At 36.2% G+C, this 14,017-nt stretch overlaps 1 protein-coding gene and 1 long non-coding RNA gene across 6 annotated transcripts; both read right to left on the bottom strand.

The window, feature by feature from the left end:
* Positions 1-1,073: 1,073 nt before the first annotated feature.
* Positions 1,074-9,846, bottom strand: LOC115214127 (ribosomal RNA-processing protein 8-like). 5 transcript variants are annotated; one of them, XM_036504736.1, is made up of 2 exons: positions 9,675-9,846; positions 1,074-3,965 (listed from the first exon to the last, which is right to left on the bottom strand). In XM_036504736.1, exon 2 carries the CDS (start codon positions 3,956-3,958, stop codon positions 2,936-2,938), a length of 1,023 nt encoding a protein of 340 aa, XP_036360629.1. In that variant the 5' UTR covers positions 3,959-3,965; positions 9,675-9,846; the 3' UTR covers positions 1,074-2,935. The 5 variants fall into 5 exon arrangements, with proteins under 5 accessions (XP_036360629.1, XP_029639049.1, XP_036360628.1 ...); XM_029783189.2 differs by lacking the exon at positions 9,675-9,846 and adding an exon at positions 7,161-7,282; XM_036504735.1 differs by lacking the exon at positions 9,675-9,846 and adding an exon at positions 6,040-6,333.
* On the bottom strand, positions 1,074-13,473 carry LOC118764228. The gene is made up of 3 exons (XR_005000023.1): positions 13,464-13,473; positions 11,484-11,491; positions 1,074-2,903 (listed from the first exon to the last, which is right to left on the bottom strand). It is a non-coding gene; the product is annotated as an uncharacterized LOC118764228 (long non-coding RNA).
* Between the last annotated feature and the right edge of the window lie 544 nt (positions 13,474-14,017).

The raw sequence follows: 14,017 nt of genomic DNA, 5'->3' as shown, positions 1-14,017 counted from the left end.
CAGGCACACCAAATAATGTAGTTTAGACACACTAGGAAAGAAAGAAATATTTAGATGGTTATAAGTGGAAACTTATTCTCATCTTCTTAATAAGATATTAAGACGGGAATAAGTAAGGCAAGGACCGCTTTTCACCTGTTAAAAAAAAGTATGGAGCACAAGTGTAATTTCAATAAAGAACAAAATAAGAATTTTTAACACTAACGTAAAAGCGGTGTTATTGTATGGGGCTGAGACATGGTGAACAACAGTTAAGTCAAATAAGCAAATACAATCATTCATCAACAGATGCTTGCATAGTATACTTAAAATTAGATGGCCTGAACACATAAGCAATATGGAGCTATGGCAAAGAACAAATCAAGTTTCGATTAGGGAGCAAATACTTAAGAAAAAGTGGAAGTGGATTGGTAGCACAATTAGAAAAGACAAACCGAATGTAGTGAAAAGTGCTTTACAGTGGAATCTGGATGGATATACAAAGGTAGGCCTAAGAACTCGTGGCATATATCAACACAGAAGGAACTAGAGAAAGGGGAACATTCATGGTAGAGTATAAGTACAGAAGCGAAAAATTATGCGACATGGAATTCAACTATAAGTGGCCTATACTCCACGCTGGAGGGTTAAAGGCAGGAAAAAAAAAGTGGAAAATGTTTCTGGCTTGACAATTCTGACATAGGCCTGCTTAATCAGTGCTGGGCCGGTGTTAAACAACTACCCAGTATCATTTTAATGCAGAAATGTATGGTGCTGAACTTAATAGATCTGATATCAAGCAAATTAGCTTTACATAAACTGCAGAAATTCCGTCAGTGTTTAGAGAGAAACAACAAAAATCCCCCTCCTGCATAGAACACTATGTTAAGGCTATATCAAGCTAACTTTTGTGTTCAGAAAAACAAAGTTAGTAATGACTAGAGCAAGATTAGACAGATCTCATTCTAAATTGTTACATTCCCATACCTACTCAATGATTTATTTCTTCTGTAATGAACTGCAGCATTTGATACGCCATATACGATGGGGTGCTGAAAAGTTCTTGGTTTGAGGTAAAAGAAAATACAAGAGGATCAGTTAATTATAATTTTATTCAACATATTCTCTCAGATTCACAAACTTGTTGCAGCAGTCCTCCAGCTTTTCTAAGCTCTGTAAAGAACTCGGAAGGTTGGGCCTCCAACCAGGCCTTTCACAATACCCTTAACACCAGGAACTTTTCAGCACTCCTTTATAATAAAATTCTACAAGACAAGATATTCTCCAACTATACTGGAGATAAGTCAACAACAAATACTGAACCTTCAATTACACATAATAAATCCATAAACTCAGAAATTTGGTCTAGCACTCTACCATTTTAGCTATCAGCCTCATCCATTTAATTTATGATTTTTAACACACACACAGGTATGGCTGTGTGGTAAGAAATCTGGTTCCCAACCACATGGTCTTGGATTCAGTCCCACTGCACAGTACCTTGAACAAGTGTTTTCCATTATAGCTTCAGGCCAACCAAAGCCATGTGGGTGGATTTCGTAGAAGAAAACTGAAAGAAGCTGGTCCTCTATGTGTCTTTGTGTTTGTCCCCACCAATACTTGACAACTGATGTTAGTTTATGTCTCTGTGACTTAGTAGATCAGCAAAAGAGACTGATATAATAAGTACCAGGCTTCAATTAAGTGCTGGAGTCAATTTATTTGGCTACAACCTTCAAGGTGGAGCCCAAGCATGGCTGCATCCACTGATATAAGAACACAAGTCAAAATTTTGTACAGAAGTGGAGTCCATAGTCAACTATTTCAGTCTCAGTAGATAATTTATCAAATCCAAAGAGATTAAATGTTAAGTGAACCCGAGCTGGATTTGAACTCAGAACATAAAGGAAGACAACAAAAAAACAACAAAAAAAAACTACCAAATACTTTCAATATATTTACTACAACACCCCAGTTTCAGTATCTAAATATACTTCAAATTAATATTAAACTCCTACAAGAACAGTATCATCATCATCATCCAACATGTTTTCCATGCTGGCATGGGTTGGACGTTTGATAGGGACTGGCAAGGCCAGGGGCCACACAATGTTCCACAGCCTGTTTGGCTTGGATTCTACGACTGGATGCCCTTCCTGATGCCAACCACTTTAAAGTATACTGAGTGCTTTTTTACGTGGCACCAGCATCCACACCAATGCTTTTTACATAGCAGCTTGGTTTTAGGATCTCAATGAATGGTAGAAATGGTAAGCTGCCACCCAAAAGTGCCTTATAGTGTTTAATTATTATACCTTAATGTTAACTCTAACTCCTGCTTTTCATATTTCAAATATTTTGTGATTCAATCAGCTATGCACTCCTTTACAATTTATGTTGACATGAGAAATCATTATTCAAATACTGAGGCTACATGGACCAAAAGAATAGCAGCTTTTTAAAAGCATGATAATATAAGTTATGGTGAAATGTTGTACAAAATTTTCGATATGTTACACAAAGCATCATCAATGTGGCATGGAAGACGTGTTTTGATATGCAATGAGGTTATGGTTTAGTCAAGGCACATAATTTACAATATATAGCAGATTAATACAGTGTGGCAATAGTCATACAAAATACAAGTATGTATGCATTTCTTAGTACATATATGAGCATAAGCACAATTTTAAATAACTATTTAACATTTTCTATATGCATGCATTCTTGTAGACAAGTGTGTGTGTATGTATGTTTGTATGTTTCGTACATGAAAAATTGAATGTAGTCAGCATAATTTCAATATGTAACCATAGTCATCTGTACTATTGGAGTACATGTTTTTAATCTAATGTTAGTGTATAGACATGAAGGCAAATACAGTGTATGTAAGGAACATGGTCTGGTTGTTTCTGTAAATAGAACTTAAGGTAAATTATTGTCAATTATTGGCACATCATCTCTTCTTATATACACATGGCTTTAAGCTTAAAGAAATGTTCTGTTTGTCTTTTTTAGGTTTTGAAGAATCTCTCATAAATTTCATTATCACAAACAGTTTGTAACTGGAAGTTGACAAATGTGAGAAACCCATTTTCTCAATTTCTCTCACAAAGTCAAGCTGTTTCTTGAATCGACTGACCACTTCAGCAACCAGCAAGATACCTTTGTGTTTCAGTACCCGAGCAGCTTCAGCAATGTAGTCAACCATATTGGTACCCATCAAAGACAAACAAAAGACAGCTGTATCCATACTGGCAATCTTGAGTGGCACATGTGCCATATCACAAGCAGTGACATGTTTGTTCAAAGCCACAAGATCATACGAGAACACTTCATGTGGGACATTTTGTGCTAGCAGAGCCTCACCACAACCAAAGTCTACAACTTTCGATGAGCGTGGTGTCTGTCGTACATAATCAAGGATTTTTTCAAGAGGATTCACAGGCCATTTTTTCACCTGACTTTGGAAACCACTGTGATATATTTTGAATGCTTCTTTGTCAGACTGGAAATAAATGTATGATTTCTGTCCAGTCTCAGTATATAATTTTTCATTTAAATAACGGAACCTTGCAGCATTAAGTTTCTCTTGTAATTTATGAATGTGCTCAGCTTGCTTGTCTTTCTTCTCATCTTTTGAACATTTTACACCCATTGCCAATTGTAATTTCTTTAAACCCTTTCCTTTGGGCAAATTTTTGCTTTTGCAAACCCCCTGGCTTTTCTTCAGAACAATGCTATCAACCTTTTGATTTTGCTTTCTAATATCCTTCCATCTTTTCTTATTCTTGCTCTTTTCAGTTAGCTTGTTTGAAGGTAGATATCTTGATAAGTTGGTGATTTTAGATACAACTTCACTTGCACTGGCAGAAACTGATTTCTGAGAACTGGATGCCTTTTTATGTATAATTTTCCTCTTTTTTCGACGTTTAGTTAAAAATGGATCAGGTATATCACTTTCACTAGATGAAGGCATTATTAACCTTGATTAAAAAAGAAAAAGAAGTATTTTAATAAACAATAAAGTCCAATTTATTAAACAACAATATAATTGTTAAAACTGCAACAACAAAATAAAGATAAAATAGCTTTAACTTTTTTCTTTGTTTCAATCAGACTGCAGTCATGATAGGGCACTGCCTTAAACAATCTTTAGTTGAATGAATCGCTCCCAGTATTTATTTTTTTAAAGCCTAGTCCTTATTCCATTGGATTTATTTGCCGAACTGCTAAGTTACAGGGAACATAAACACACCTACTCTGTGGTGGTGATGAACACACATGAGCTTCTTTCAGTTTCTGTCTACGAAATCCACTCACAAGGTTTTGGTCAGCTCGAGGCTATAGTACAAAACATTTGCCTAACTTGCCACAGTATGATCTGAACCTAGAACCATGTGGCTGGGAAGCAAACTCCTTACCACACAGTCATGCCTGCACAAATATATATATATATAAAGTTAATCCAAACATGAAAACACAACAACGCGAGGACGTGGAACAAATATAGTATTATTGGATGCTCAGGAAGGAAGGGAAGAAGGAGGGTTTAACGTTTTGAGCGGAGCTCTTCGTCAGAAACATAGGAAAAGGAAAGATCCAGAGAAGGGAAGACGGAGGGGAAAAAAATCGCCAACGGTACACACGCGGTCAGTTCCATCTTAGTGCAACGTTCTGGGGTTTCCCATTAAAATATACATATATCATGTGTTTCCATCGAGCTTTTTAATCCATATTTGTGTCACAATATTCAATACATATACACCTATTTCACGGGTTTTTAATAGGTTCAGTCATCTGACTGACTATATTGGACTACATCGGTTCTTACTTCATCGATTTCATAAATATTAGTCAACCTTACGCTATAGTAGAAGACAATAGCTCAAACTACTTGATTGCAAAACAAATTTCCTAATCACACACACCTATCTCTTGCCACTGGACTGCAGCCATGCTGGGGCACCGCCTCGAAGGGTTCAGCCGAACCAACCCAATACCTATTCTATCAATCTCTTTTTTCGAACCGCTTAAAGGGGATGTAAACAAACCAGCACCGATTGTCAAGCAGTGATGGGACACGAACACGAAGACACATACATTTAAGGAACCAACACAAAGGTATCTTAACGTCGGAGTTCGATTAATAGAAAACCAACCAAATTTACCCAAAATCACACTCTCCCTGACCTTAATGTCATACAGTGTAGTCCGGTAAACAATAACGACGAGACGGCTATGGTTGGAATGCCTTTCACCAGACAATCGTAATTCCTAATGAATCTACCAAAAAGAAATGTTAAATTTTATATCATTTGAAACTGTTACAATTAAAATTCAGAACAATACAGTGGGAAAAACAACAACAATAATTAACATTTGTAAACTGTAAGAGAATGGTAAAATGCAAAACAGGAAATCAATAAAAAATATAGAGGTATGCACATGCTCCTTTATGATACATCGCACCAAGGGGACAATTGTATTGCCCTTTGAATTATTTTTGAGACAACCCAAAAAAACTCATTGCATTACCAAAAAAAAAAAAAAACAGTTGCCGACACCAAGTCCACTTTGCGGCGTCCATCCATCAAAAGATGGATACAACTGCATAAGTTGGGATGTGAAACTTCACAACTTTTGTTGTGGATTTTTCTCTGTGACTCACAACAAACACTTCAATTCCACAGTCGTTCCAATGAGAGTCGTCTTTCTGTGGTTGATCAAACTGCTAGAAACGGTCAAATCTTCGAATTATAGTTTTTATGATGCAGAAAACATTGCATCATAACATACTCCTTGACATAATATGTTCGAATAAAAGTGAATTTTGTAACGGATTGAATGCCTTCTTTCGATCATGTCTCCCTTGATCAGAGCAGGTCTCTAGTTAATCAACAACTATAATACATGAAAAAAATTGTTTATATAGTGCCCAGATGCATTACAACAGCTCTCTTGTTTATACCCACGTGTAATTTTCGCACCGGAAATTAATGGCATATGTTGTAGCTATTTTACAATATATTTCGCGTACAAAATATAGTGTTTAATTACCTGTCTTTTAAACTATTCAGCGATAGAGTATCCAGAGACGATTAGGCGTGCGACTATTTCTAATTCTCACACGTTCGTGACATAAACGTACTTCGAACACATTCAGTTTGGTCATTACTAATTACTTCTAGCGTAAACACAAGGCCACAAATGTAGAGGGATTGAAGTAGTCGAATGAATAAACCTAAGTACTTAACGATAGTTAATGAAATTCGTAAAACTGATGTGCCGTGATAAGAAAGGAGTTGAACAGAGCAAGTGATAAACTTTTCGAAAGCAAGCAGCAGGTACTTGTACGAAGTGTAAAACGACCAAAAGATAACGGTGTAAAATTTTTAGTTGTCACCTTTCATGTTTGTTTTTCTTTTGTCACAGCCAGAACCTCAGAAATATATGAAAGAAAAAGAAATTAATGGAAAAGGATGCAAGAATTGCATTACTTTGGTTTCGTAGGAAGTAAAGAAAAACACTGCTGGGATCGAATGACGTGACAAAGAAAAACTTTGAAGATGGGACTGAAGATTTTATGCCGTTAAAATTAATACATTTTAGCCTCAAACCTTTAGGAATTCAGTAGAAACTTAATTCTAATGATTAACGACAAGAAGGAAAATTTTTTAAAAAAGACCAATTTTTTTTGTCTTTTTTTAAATTTAAGACAGTTTCAATGTGTATGTTAACACTAAAACTTCTACTTAATAGTGCTGGATTATTTTTTCACAAAATACACAATAAAAAGCCTCTAACTAAAATTAGAATGGAAACAGTCTAAAGAAATAGGATAAAGGTTAAAGATCAGACGACAATGACCGAATCATTTTCCAAAATATGACTCACTACATCATGCCAGAAATTCGTTAGTTTTGAAATAATATAATATGATATGATATTATATATATATATATAGCAGGATTGAGCTGTTGTTTTAGAGATCATAAGACCCCCTTTAAATGTTAACACAAAGAAATATCTAAGAAAATATTTTCGCACCATCTGTTCTTCAAATTCTTCAAACTTCCCGCCTTGTTACATTTCAATTTTGGCAAGACTACTACTTACTGCATCGGGCTACTTTACACAATAAAAGCATTCATCTAAGAGTAAGAATGGTAATCATTTACCTGCAATACCCGTGTAATAAGAAATATATTACAACACCATAAAAGTGGCCTCACTTTTCCAACAACTCTATATGAAATATTTGTGTATATGGAGAAACAGTAGGAAGATATATTAAGTATTTTTGTGGTTTTGTAGGGTTATCTCCCCCTTATTTAAACTTTTGCTCTCAAAGTTCGAGGAGGGGCAGAGAGGGCGGGAAGAGGTTAATTGATATAGGCCGGGGAAATTGTGTCAATGTATTTTTTTTAAAAACTAAGTTGGCCTATCAACCTTGTCTGTCAGATTTGCGTGAATAGTTATCCATTCTTACTACTCTTGTAATATCCTATTTATTTATTGTCTGTTTTAGTGGTTTCTTCATTTACGATTCTTTTGTCAGTATTATGGCATTCTTTCGGTTTGTGATCTCAAATTGAAATAAATTTTAGTCTTATAAGTCAGTAGTTTATACTTTACATGAAGCTTGAATCAAAATAAATGTTGATGTGAATTTGGAGACTATTATTTAATAATATTCGTTTACTAAATGAAATTTTTCCATGAAGCAAAAAATAACATATCAGCCCCATGATATTTGTCTTAGAAATCTGGGGGTGTAGTTTTGGCATATCTACAGAAATGCACACCTCCCTCTCCCGACTTTGTTTCCTCATAACTTCCAGAAAAAATTGGATATGTTTAATGAAATTTTCTACAAGTATGTTTCAGATGGTTTAGATTTCGATTATATTTGAATTTGTAGTGAAAAATTTTCCAAGAGTGGGGAGAAAGGTTTTGGATAATTTACACAAGTCAACTTTGTTTCCTCATAACTTTCAAAAAAATGGGTTAGAAGACCGAATAATTTCATCACAATTTTGATGATTGGGAATCATAATGGTCTATAAAAATAAATATTGCTTAGCAACCAATTTTTGAATGATCAATCATGAAATCATGATATTAATTATGTTAACTCCCATGCTTTGGTGTGGATTATATCTTTTACTTGCTTCTAGACTGTGATCTACCACCTTGAAGAATTTATGAAATTAATCGCCCACCCCACCCCCAATATTTTTCTTTTTAAGTCTTGTGCTTATTTTATTGGTCTCTTTAACCAAACTGCTAGGTTAAGGGAATGTAAACACACCTACACCAGTTGTCAAGTGGTGGTAGAGGAAACACAAACACACACACATACATACAATAAGCTTCTTTCAGTTTCTGACTACCAAATCCACTCAAGGCTTTGGTCAGCCTGAGGATATAGTAGAAGGCACTTGCTCAAGGTGCTATGCAGTGGGGCTAATCCTGGAACCATGTGGTTGGGAAGTCATGCCTGTACCTATGGAAATAATTATGGTAATGAAAATGATGGATATGATGATGACTAAAAGTTACACCACTTGTTGCAAAATAATAGCCAACTCTCCTCAACTTATAAAGGGCTACAAAATTCCTTTGTAAGTTAATCTTACTAAACAGTAATAATGTTGCTCAAAGTGAATAATGTTGAGGGGCTTTGGTATTTGCAACATAAACTAAATTGCTACCATAAATAGTTACCCCTCATATGGAAGTAGAACAAACTGCCATTATGTATAATCCATGCTTAGCTGGCCTGTAATTTACTCCCTTTGATATACCTCCAAACATGTTTTACACCAGAAAATACATTTGATATAATTAGATAGCCTGGATAGTTGGGGTGTGTTGTATCTTTTGTTATTGCAAGTAATCAATGAAATCAAATAATTAAATATACAAAATTAAAGGTTCATTAACATAAGGATGGGCTTTTCATCTAAGCATATATTCATACAGGGTACGGTGAACAAACTGTCGTCTAAATTATACAAAAAGGAAAATAACACTGACATCTCATTTTAACAGATATATTTACCAAAATTACATAAAAATATCTTGAAATACTAAAGAGTAAATGTATTCAATAAAATCGCCATTGGCTTCAACCATGGCTGCCAGACAACTTTAGAATCTCCTGTAACTCTTCTGGAAGGTCTCCTTGTTTAAGTTGGTGAATGCTGCCATAAGTCTTGCCTTCAGTTCATCTTTGGCACTATAAGGAGTTTTGTTGGTTTCTTGCTCAGCTATGTCCCTCACTCTGTATATATATGCAGTATTGATAAATAGCCTGTGACTTATATGAGAATCAGTTAAGTAATGAGGGGTTAATGGGCAACATACACAAGTATATACAGTATGCATATTTGACTGCCAGGAACAAATTAACACAATAGAAATACTGTGAGATTATAGAGGTACCACTGAAGGCTGTATCTTCATGTAGTATATGTAATTTAGCCTGAAGTAACCCATCCCTTTCAAAGCTATATTCAAAGTTGAAATCAATACAGCAAACTAACAAAGCATTCATCACTTGTATAGTGCTCCCACAGCATAAATGAGTGAGCTGTACACTTTTATAGTTCCTATTTTATATTGGAACATTGAGTATTCTGTTGTTTATATATACATCATTGTAAAGCAGAAAGAATATGAAATGTTACCTGTGATTCTTGGAGAAGTATTATTTGGACACCAAATCCTTTCATGTCTTCAGCGTCTCTTTGAATGACCTACACCTTCATTTGTCCTCATGCTCTTAATTTCCTTATTCAATGTCTTACCACGGCTGTAGCTGTTGTTTTTCAAGTTCCAGGTGGCCTCTGACAGAGCAGACCTACGATCAAAGACATTCAAAATGTGAGCATGGCATCTTTTTAAGAGATATATTGAACTACTTTCACCAATGTGCCCTTCTTATTTTTTTAATGATAGCAATATGTGATTGGAGGGCAATCTGACTGCTATTTCTAGCATGTTGAACTATATAGAAGCACCCAATTGGCTAGTTGTCTTCCTACTGATCCCAACACATGGTTCTTTTGTTAGTTTTTTCATAAGGACAGAAATCTCTAACTCATTCATATTTCTTGTTCAGTAACCCCTTTGCTGTGTACATGCCAAATGGTTTTATTCTTTTATCCGAACGTGGCCAATGCCAGCACCGCCCCGACTGGCCTCCATGCCGGTGGCACGTAAAAAGCACCATCCGATCGTGGCCATTTGCCAGCCTCGTCTGGCACCTGTGCTGGTGGCACGTAAAAAGCACCCACTACACTCATGGAGTGGTTGGCGTTAGGAAGGGCATCCAGCCGAAGAAACATTGGCAGATCAGACTGGGCCTGGTGCAGCCTTCTGGCTTCCCAGACACCAGTTGAACAATCCAACCCATGCCAGCATGGAACGCGGACGCTAAATGATGATGATGATGATGATGATTGTTTTATTCTTTTACTTCTTTCAATCAGACGACTGCAGCCATGCTGGAGCACTGAATTGAAGGGTTTTAGTCAAACAAATCAACCCCAGGAATTTTTTTTTTTAAAGCCTAATACTTATTCTAGCTGTCTCTTTTGCTGAACCGCTAAGTTATGGGGATGTAAACATACCAACACTGGTTGTCAAGCAGTGATGGAGGGAGACAAACACAGACACACATGCACACACACACACACGTATGCACGAACGCATGCACACACACACACACATGACAAGCTTCTTTAATTTCCATCTACCAAATCCACTCACAAGGCTTTGTTCAGCCTGAGGCTATAGTAGGAGACACTCACCCAAGGTACCATGTGGTGGGACTGAACCCAGCACAATGTGGTTGGAAAGTAAGCTTCTTACCACACAGCCATACCAATTAACAACAGGCTAGCATGTTTTTAGATTGTAAGATCAAATTCAATAAAAAGTTTCCAGTATTTGTGCTTCTCAACAAAATCATTCTATATAACCTCACAACAGCTGGCTCTTAAAATAGTACAAGATCATTTCGGAATGTTATTTTTGATATAGTAGAATCTAATCTATGTGGGAACTGGTAGAATGATTAAAGCATCAGACAAACTAGCTTGTATTATTCAGTTAGAATTCTTTGTTCTGAGTTCAAATGCTGTCAAGGTCATCTTTGCCCTTCATTCTTCCAGGGCTCAAAAATTGAAATTCTTATGTGGAGGCACATGGCCCAGTGGTTAGAGCAGTGGACTCATGGTCAAGGGATCACAGGTTCGAATCTCAGACCAGGCAATGTGTGTCTTTATGAGCGAACCACCTAAGCTCCATGTGGCTCCGGCAGAAGGTAATGGTGAACTTCTGCTGACTCTTTTGCCACAACTTTCTCTCACTCTTTCCTCCTGCATCTTGTAGCTCACCTGCAACAGACCGGCGTCCCATCCAGGTGGGGAACCTATACACCTAGGAAACTGGGAAACCAGCCCTAATGATCCAGGCATGGCTCGAGAAGGAACAAGATATTCTTATAATGCATTCTAAACGTAAATGTAAGACTAAGCAATTTATCTCCCTTTCAATTGAAACTATAAAAAAAGATAAATCTTAGTCAGTCAAAGGTTCATGAGACATTTCTTCCAACTGTGTTTTTTTTTCTATTTATTGATTCTTGTAAATGAATTTTTCATCTCATCTACCTGTATCCCAACCATGGCATTTATATATTACTCTATTACCCTGCTATGTCGCTAGCTTTTTCTTCATCCTCTTCTCCCTCTTCTAGAGATCTGATTAGAAGCTTGTCATACCATTTTGTCCTTTAGGAATGTCTAACTGTCCTCTCCCAGTTCTACATAACCTGTATTTATTTAACACACTATACATATTCTCTTTCACTATAATTAGTCATTGTATTCAAACTTATTACATCCTGAGCTCAAATCCTGCAGAGGTCAACTTTGCTTTTTATCCTTTCACAGTCAATAAAATAAAGTATCAGTTAAGTGCTGTGGCTAATGTAAATGACTTTCCCCTTCCCCTTGAAATTGCTGGCCATGTACCAAAATTAGAGAGAATTATTATTAGTTTTTGAACAAGTTTCAATGGGGAAATATTGATTATCTTGCTTGGAAATAAGCAAGGTTTGGTAACATGAAGGGCATCCAACCATGGAAAATCTGTCTCAAGCATGGAAAGGTGTATGTTAACATAATGATGATGATGATGATGATGATATATATAGGGCGGTGAGCTGGCAGAACCGTTAGCACACCAGGCGAAATGCTTAGCAGTATTTCATCTGCTGTTATGTTCGGAGTTCAAACTCCGCCGAGGTCAACTTTGCCTTTCATCTTTTCAGGGTTGATTAAATAAGTACCAGTTATGCACTGGAGTCAGTGTAATCGACTTTAACCCTTTGTTTGTCCCGTCTATGTTTAGCCCCCTGTGGGCAATAAAGAAATATATATATATATATAAAATTGTCTTCATCGTTGAATATTTCAGCTTGGCAAGCTTCACTCATGATTCTATTCCATACCTTCATAGCTTATACAAGAAACTCATTAATCACTTATGTTAGTGTTAGTGGTGGTGGTGGTGGTGGTGGTGGTGGTGTTTGCAGTAAGGTACTAAATCTATTTCTGTAAATCTGAATTCATGTGTGTATGGTGTGGATGTGTGCATACAAGCGCATACATGTTTAAAAGTATATGTGTGCCTGTGCACAGATGAGTCTCTAAATAACGGCTAAAAAATATAGGTATTTCCCTTAGCAAGTATATGTATAAATAAGTAAAAGATGGCAGGATATGAAATGTTATTTAACTCAAGCCTATATCCTGTTGAATTCTAAGGCAAAATTGTTAGGCAACAAAACATTTTTGCTTTTGGATTACATAATTTCTCAATATCTACCTTAACTTGCCTTATTTTTGATTCTTTACTCTAAGTTAATTAATCATTACTCTTCAGTCCAGACATTTATTTATCAATCACAAAACATTAAGGTAACACGTGTAACAAGGATGGGTACAAAATAAATATTTGAAAACTAATATTCACAAAGAACATTGACCTAGAATTCTTAAAGGAAGAGACTTGCTCCCACCCTTATGTTATATATTTTGCTTAAATTTTTTTGTTTGTTATTTTTTTTTTCTCAGACTTCTTAAGTTTCATCACTGCATAATTTAGAATCTGGGGCAATTGTGAGAAAGAAAAAAAAAGGGAAGAAGTTAAAGTTGCAGTGTTAGTGAGGACAGGATGAGGTGGGCAGGTAAATTCAAATATTACTGCTATTTCCAAATGTATATGTATATTAGGATTAAACAATTTATTTGGTTGGGTCAAGAATTCAATGGTTTACTATCTAGAACCTTCAGGATTTAAGTGACATATTTTGAAAATAACAAAGACACATCTTATAGATGTATGTGTGTGTGGTGGGGATGTACTATACATACATTTGCAAGCCATAGAAGGCTGGACTGCCCCACCTAAACAGAAGTTTGGAGGAGAACTTGGCATCATACTAGCAAAAAGCAACGCATGAGTACATATCCCATAAGCTAGAGGATAACAACTATTGATTGGAAGAATAGCCTCTCCTGGACCTGTGATAAATACATTATATCCCACCTATCCTGGATCAGGAGACAGCTACTAAATACCTGACAAATGAGAGAGACAAAGATACCACTAAACCTCCGTGTCGTGATAAAAAATTTTGGTTCTGTTATGCCAGTGTGGAAGATATCACCCCCATCATCATCAGCTGTCCCATAATGTCCATGAGGTACTACCTGCCCCTGAGGCATGATATAATTGCAAAGACTATTTACAAGGCTATTCACAGGAAAGATTTGCCCTGATGTATACATCAAAGTTATGTGAGAACTAGTATGTATTCACACCTCTAAAAGCAAGGAATATTGGTGGAATGTTTTGTGGAACAGAGAGCAAAAATCATGTGCTGTAGTAGTGGTTAGCGTCCTAGTGGATGTGATTGTACCATCAAAGAGTCCAGGAAAAAGATAACATGTTGAATTAA

This window comes from Octopus sinensis, linkage group LG7 (assembly GCF_006345805.1).
Source record: "Octopus sinensis linkage group LG7, ASM634580v1, whole genome shotgun sequence".
Lineage (NCBI taxonomy): Eukaryota > Metazoa > Mollusca > Cephalopoda > Octopoda > Octopodidae > Octopus > Octopus sinensis.
This window is presented reverse-complemented; position numbering and strand designations above follow the sequence as displayed.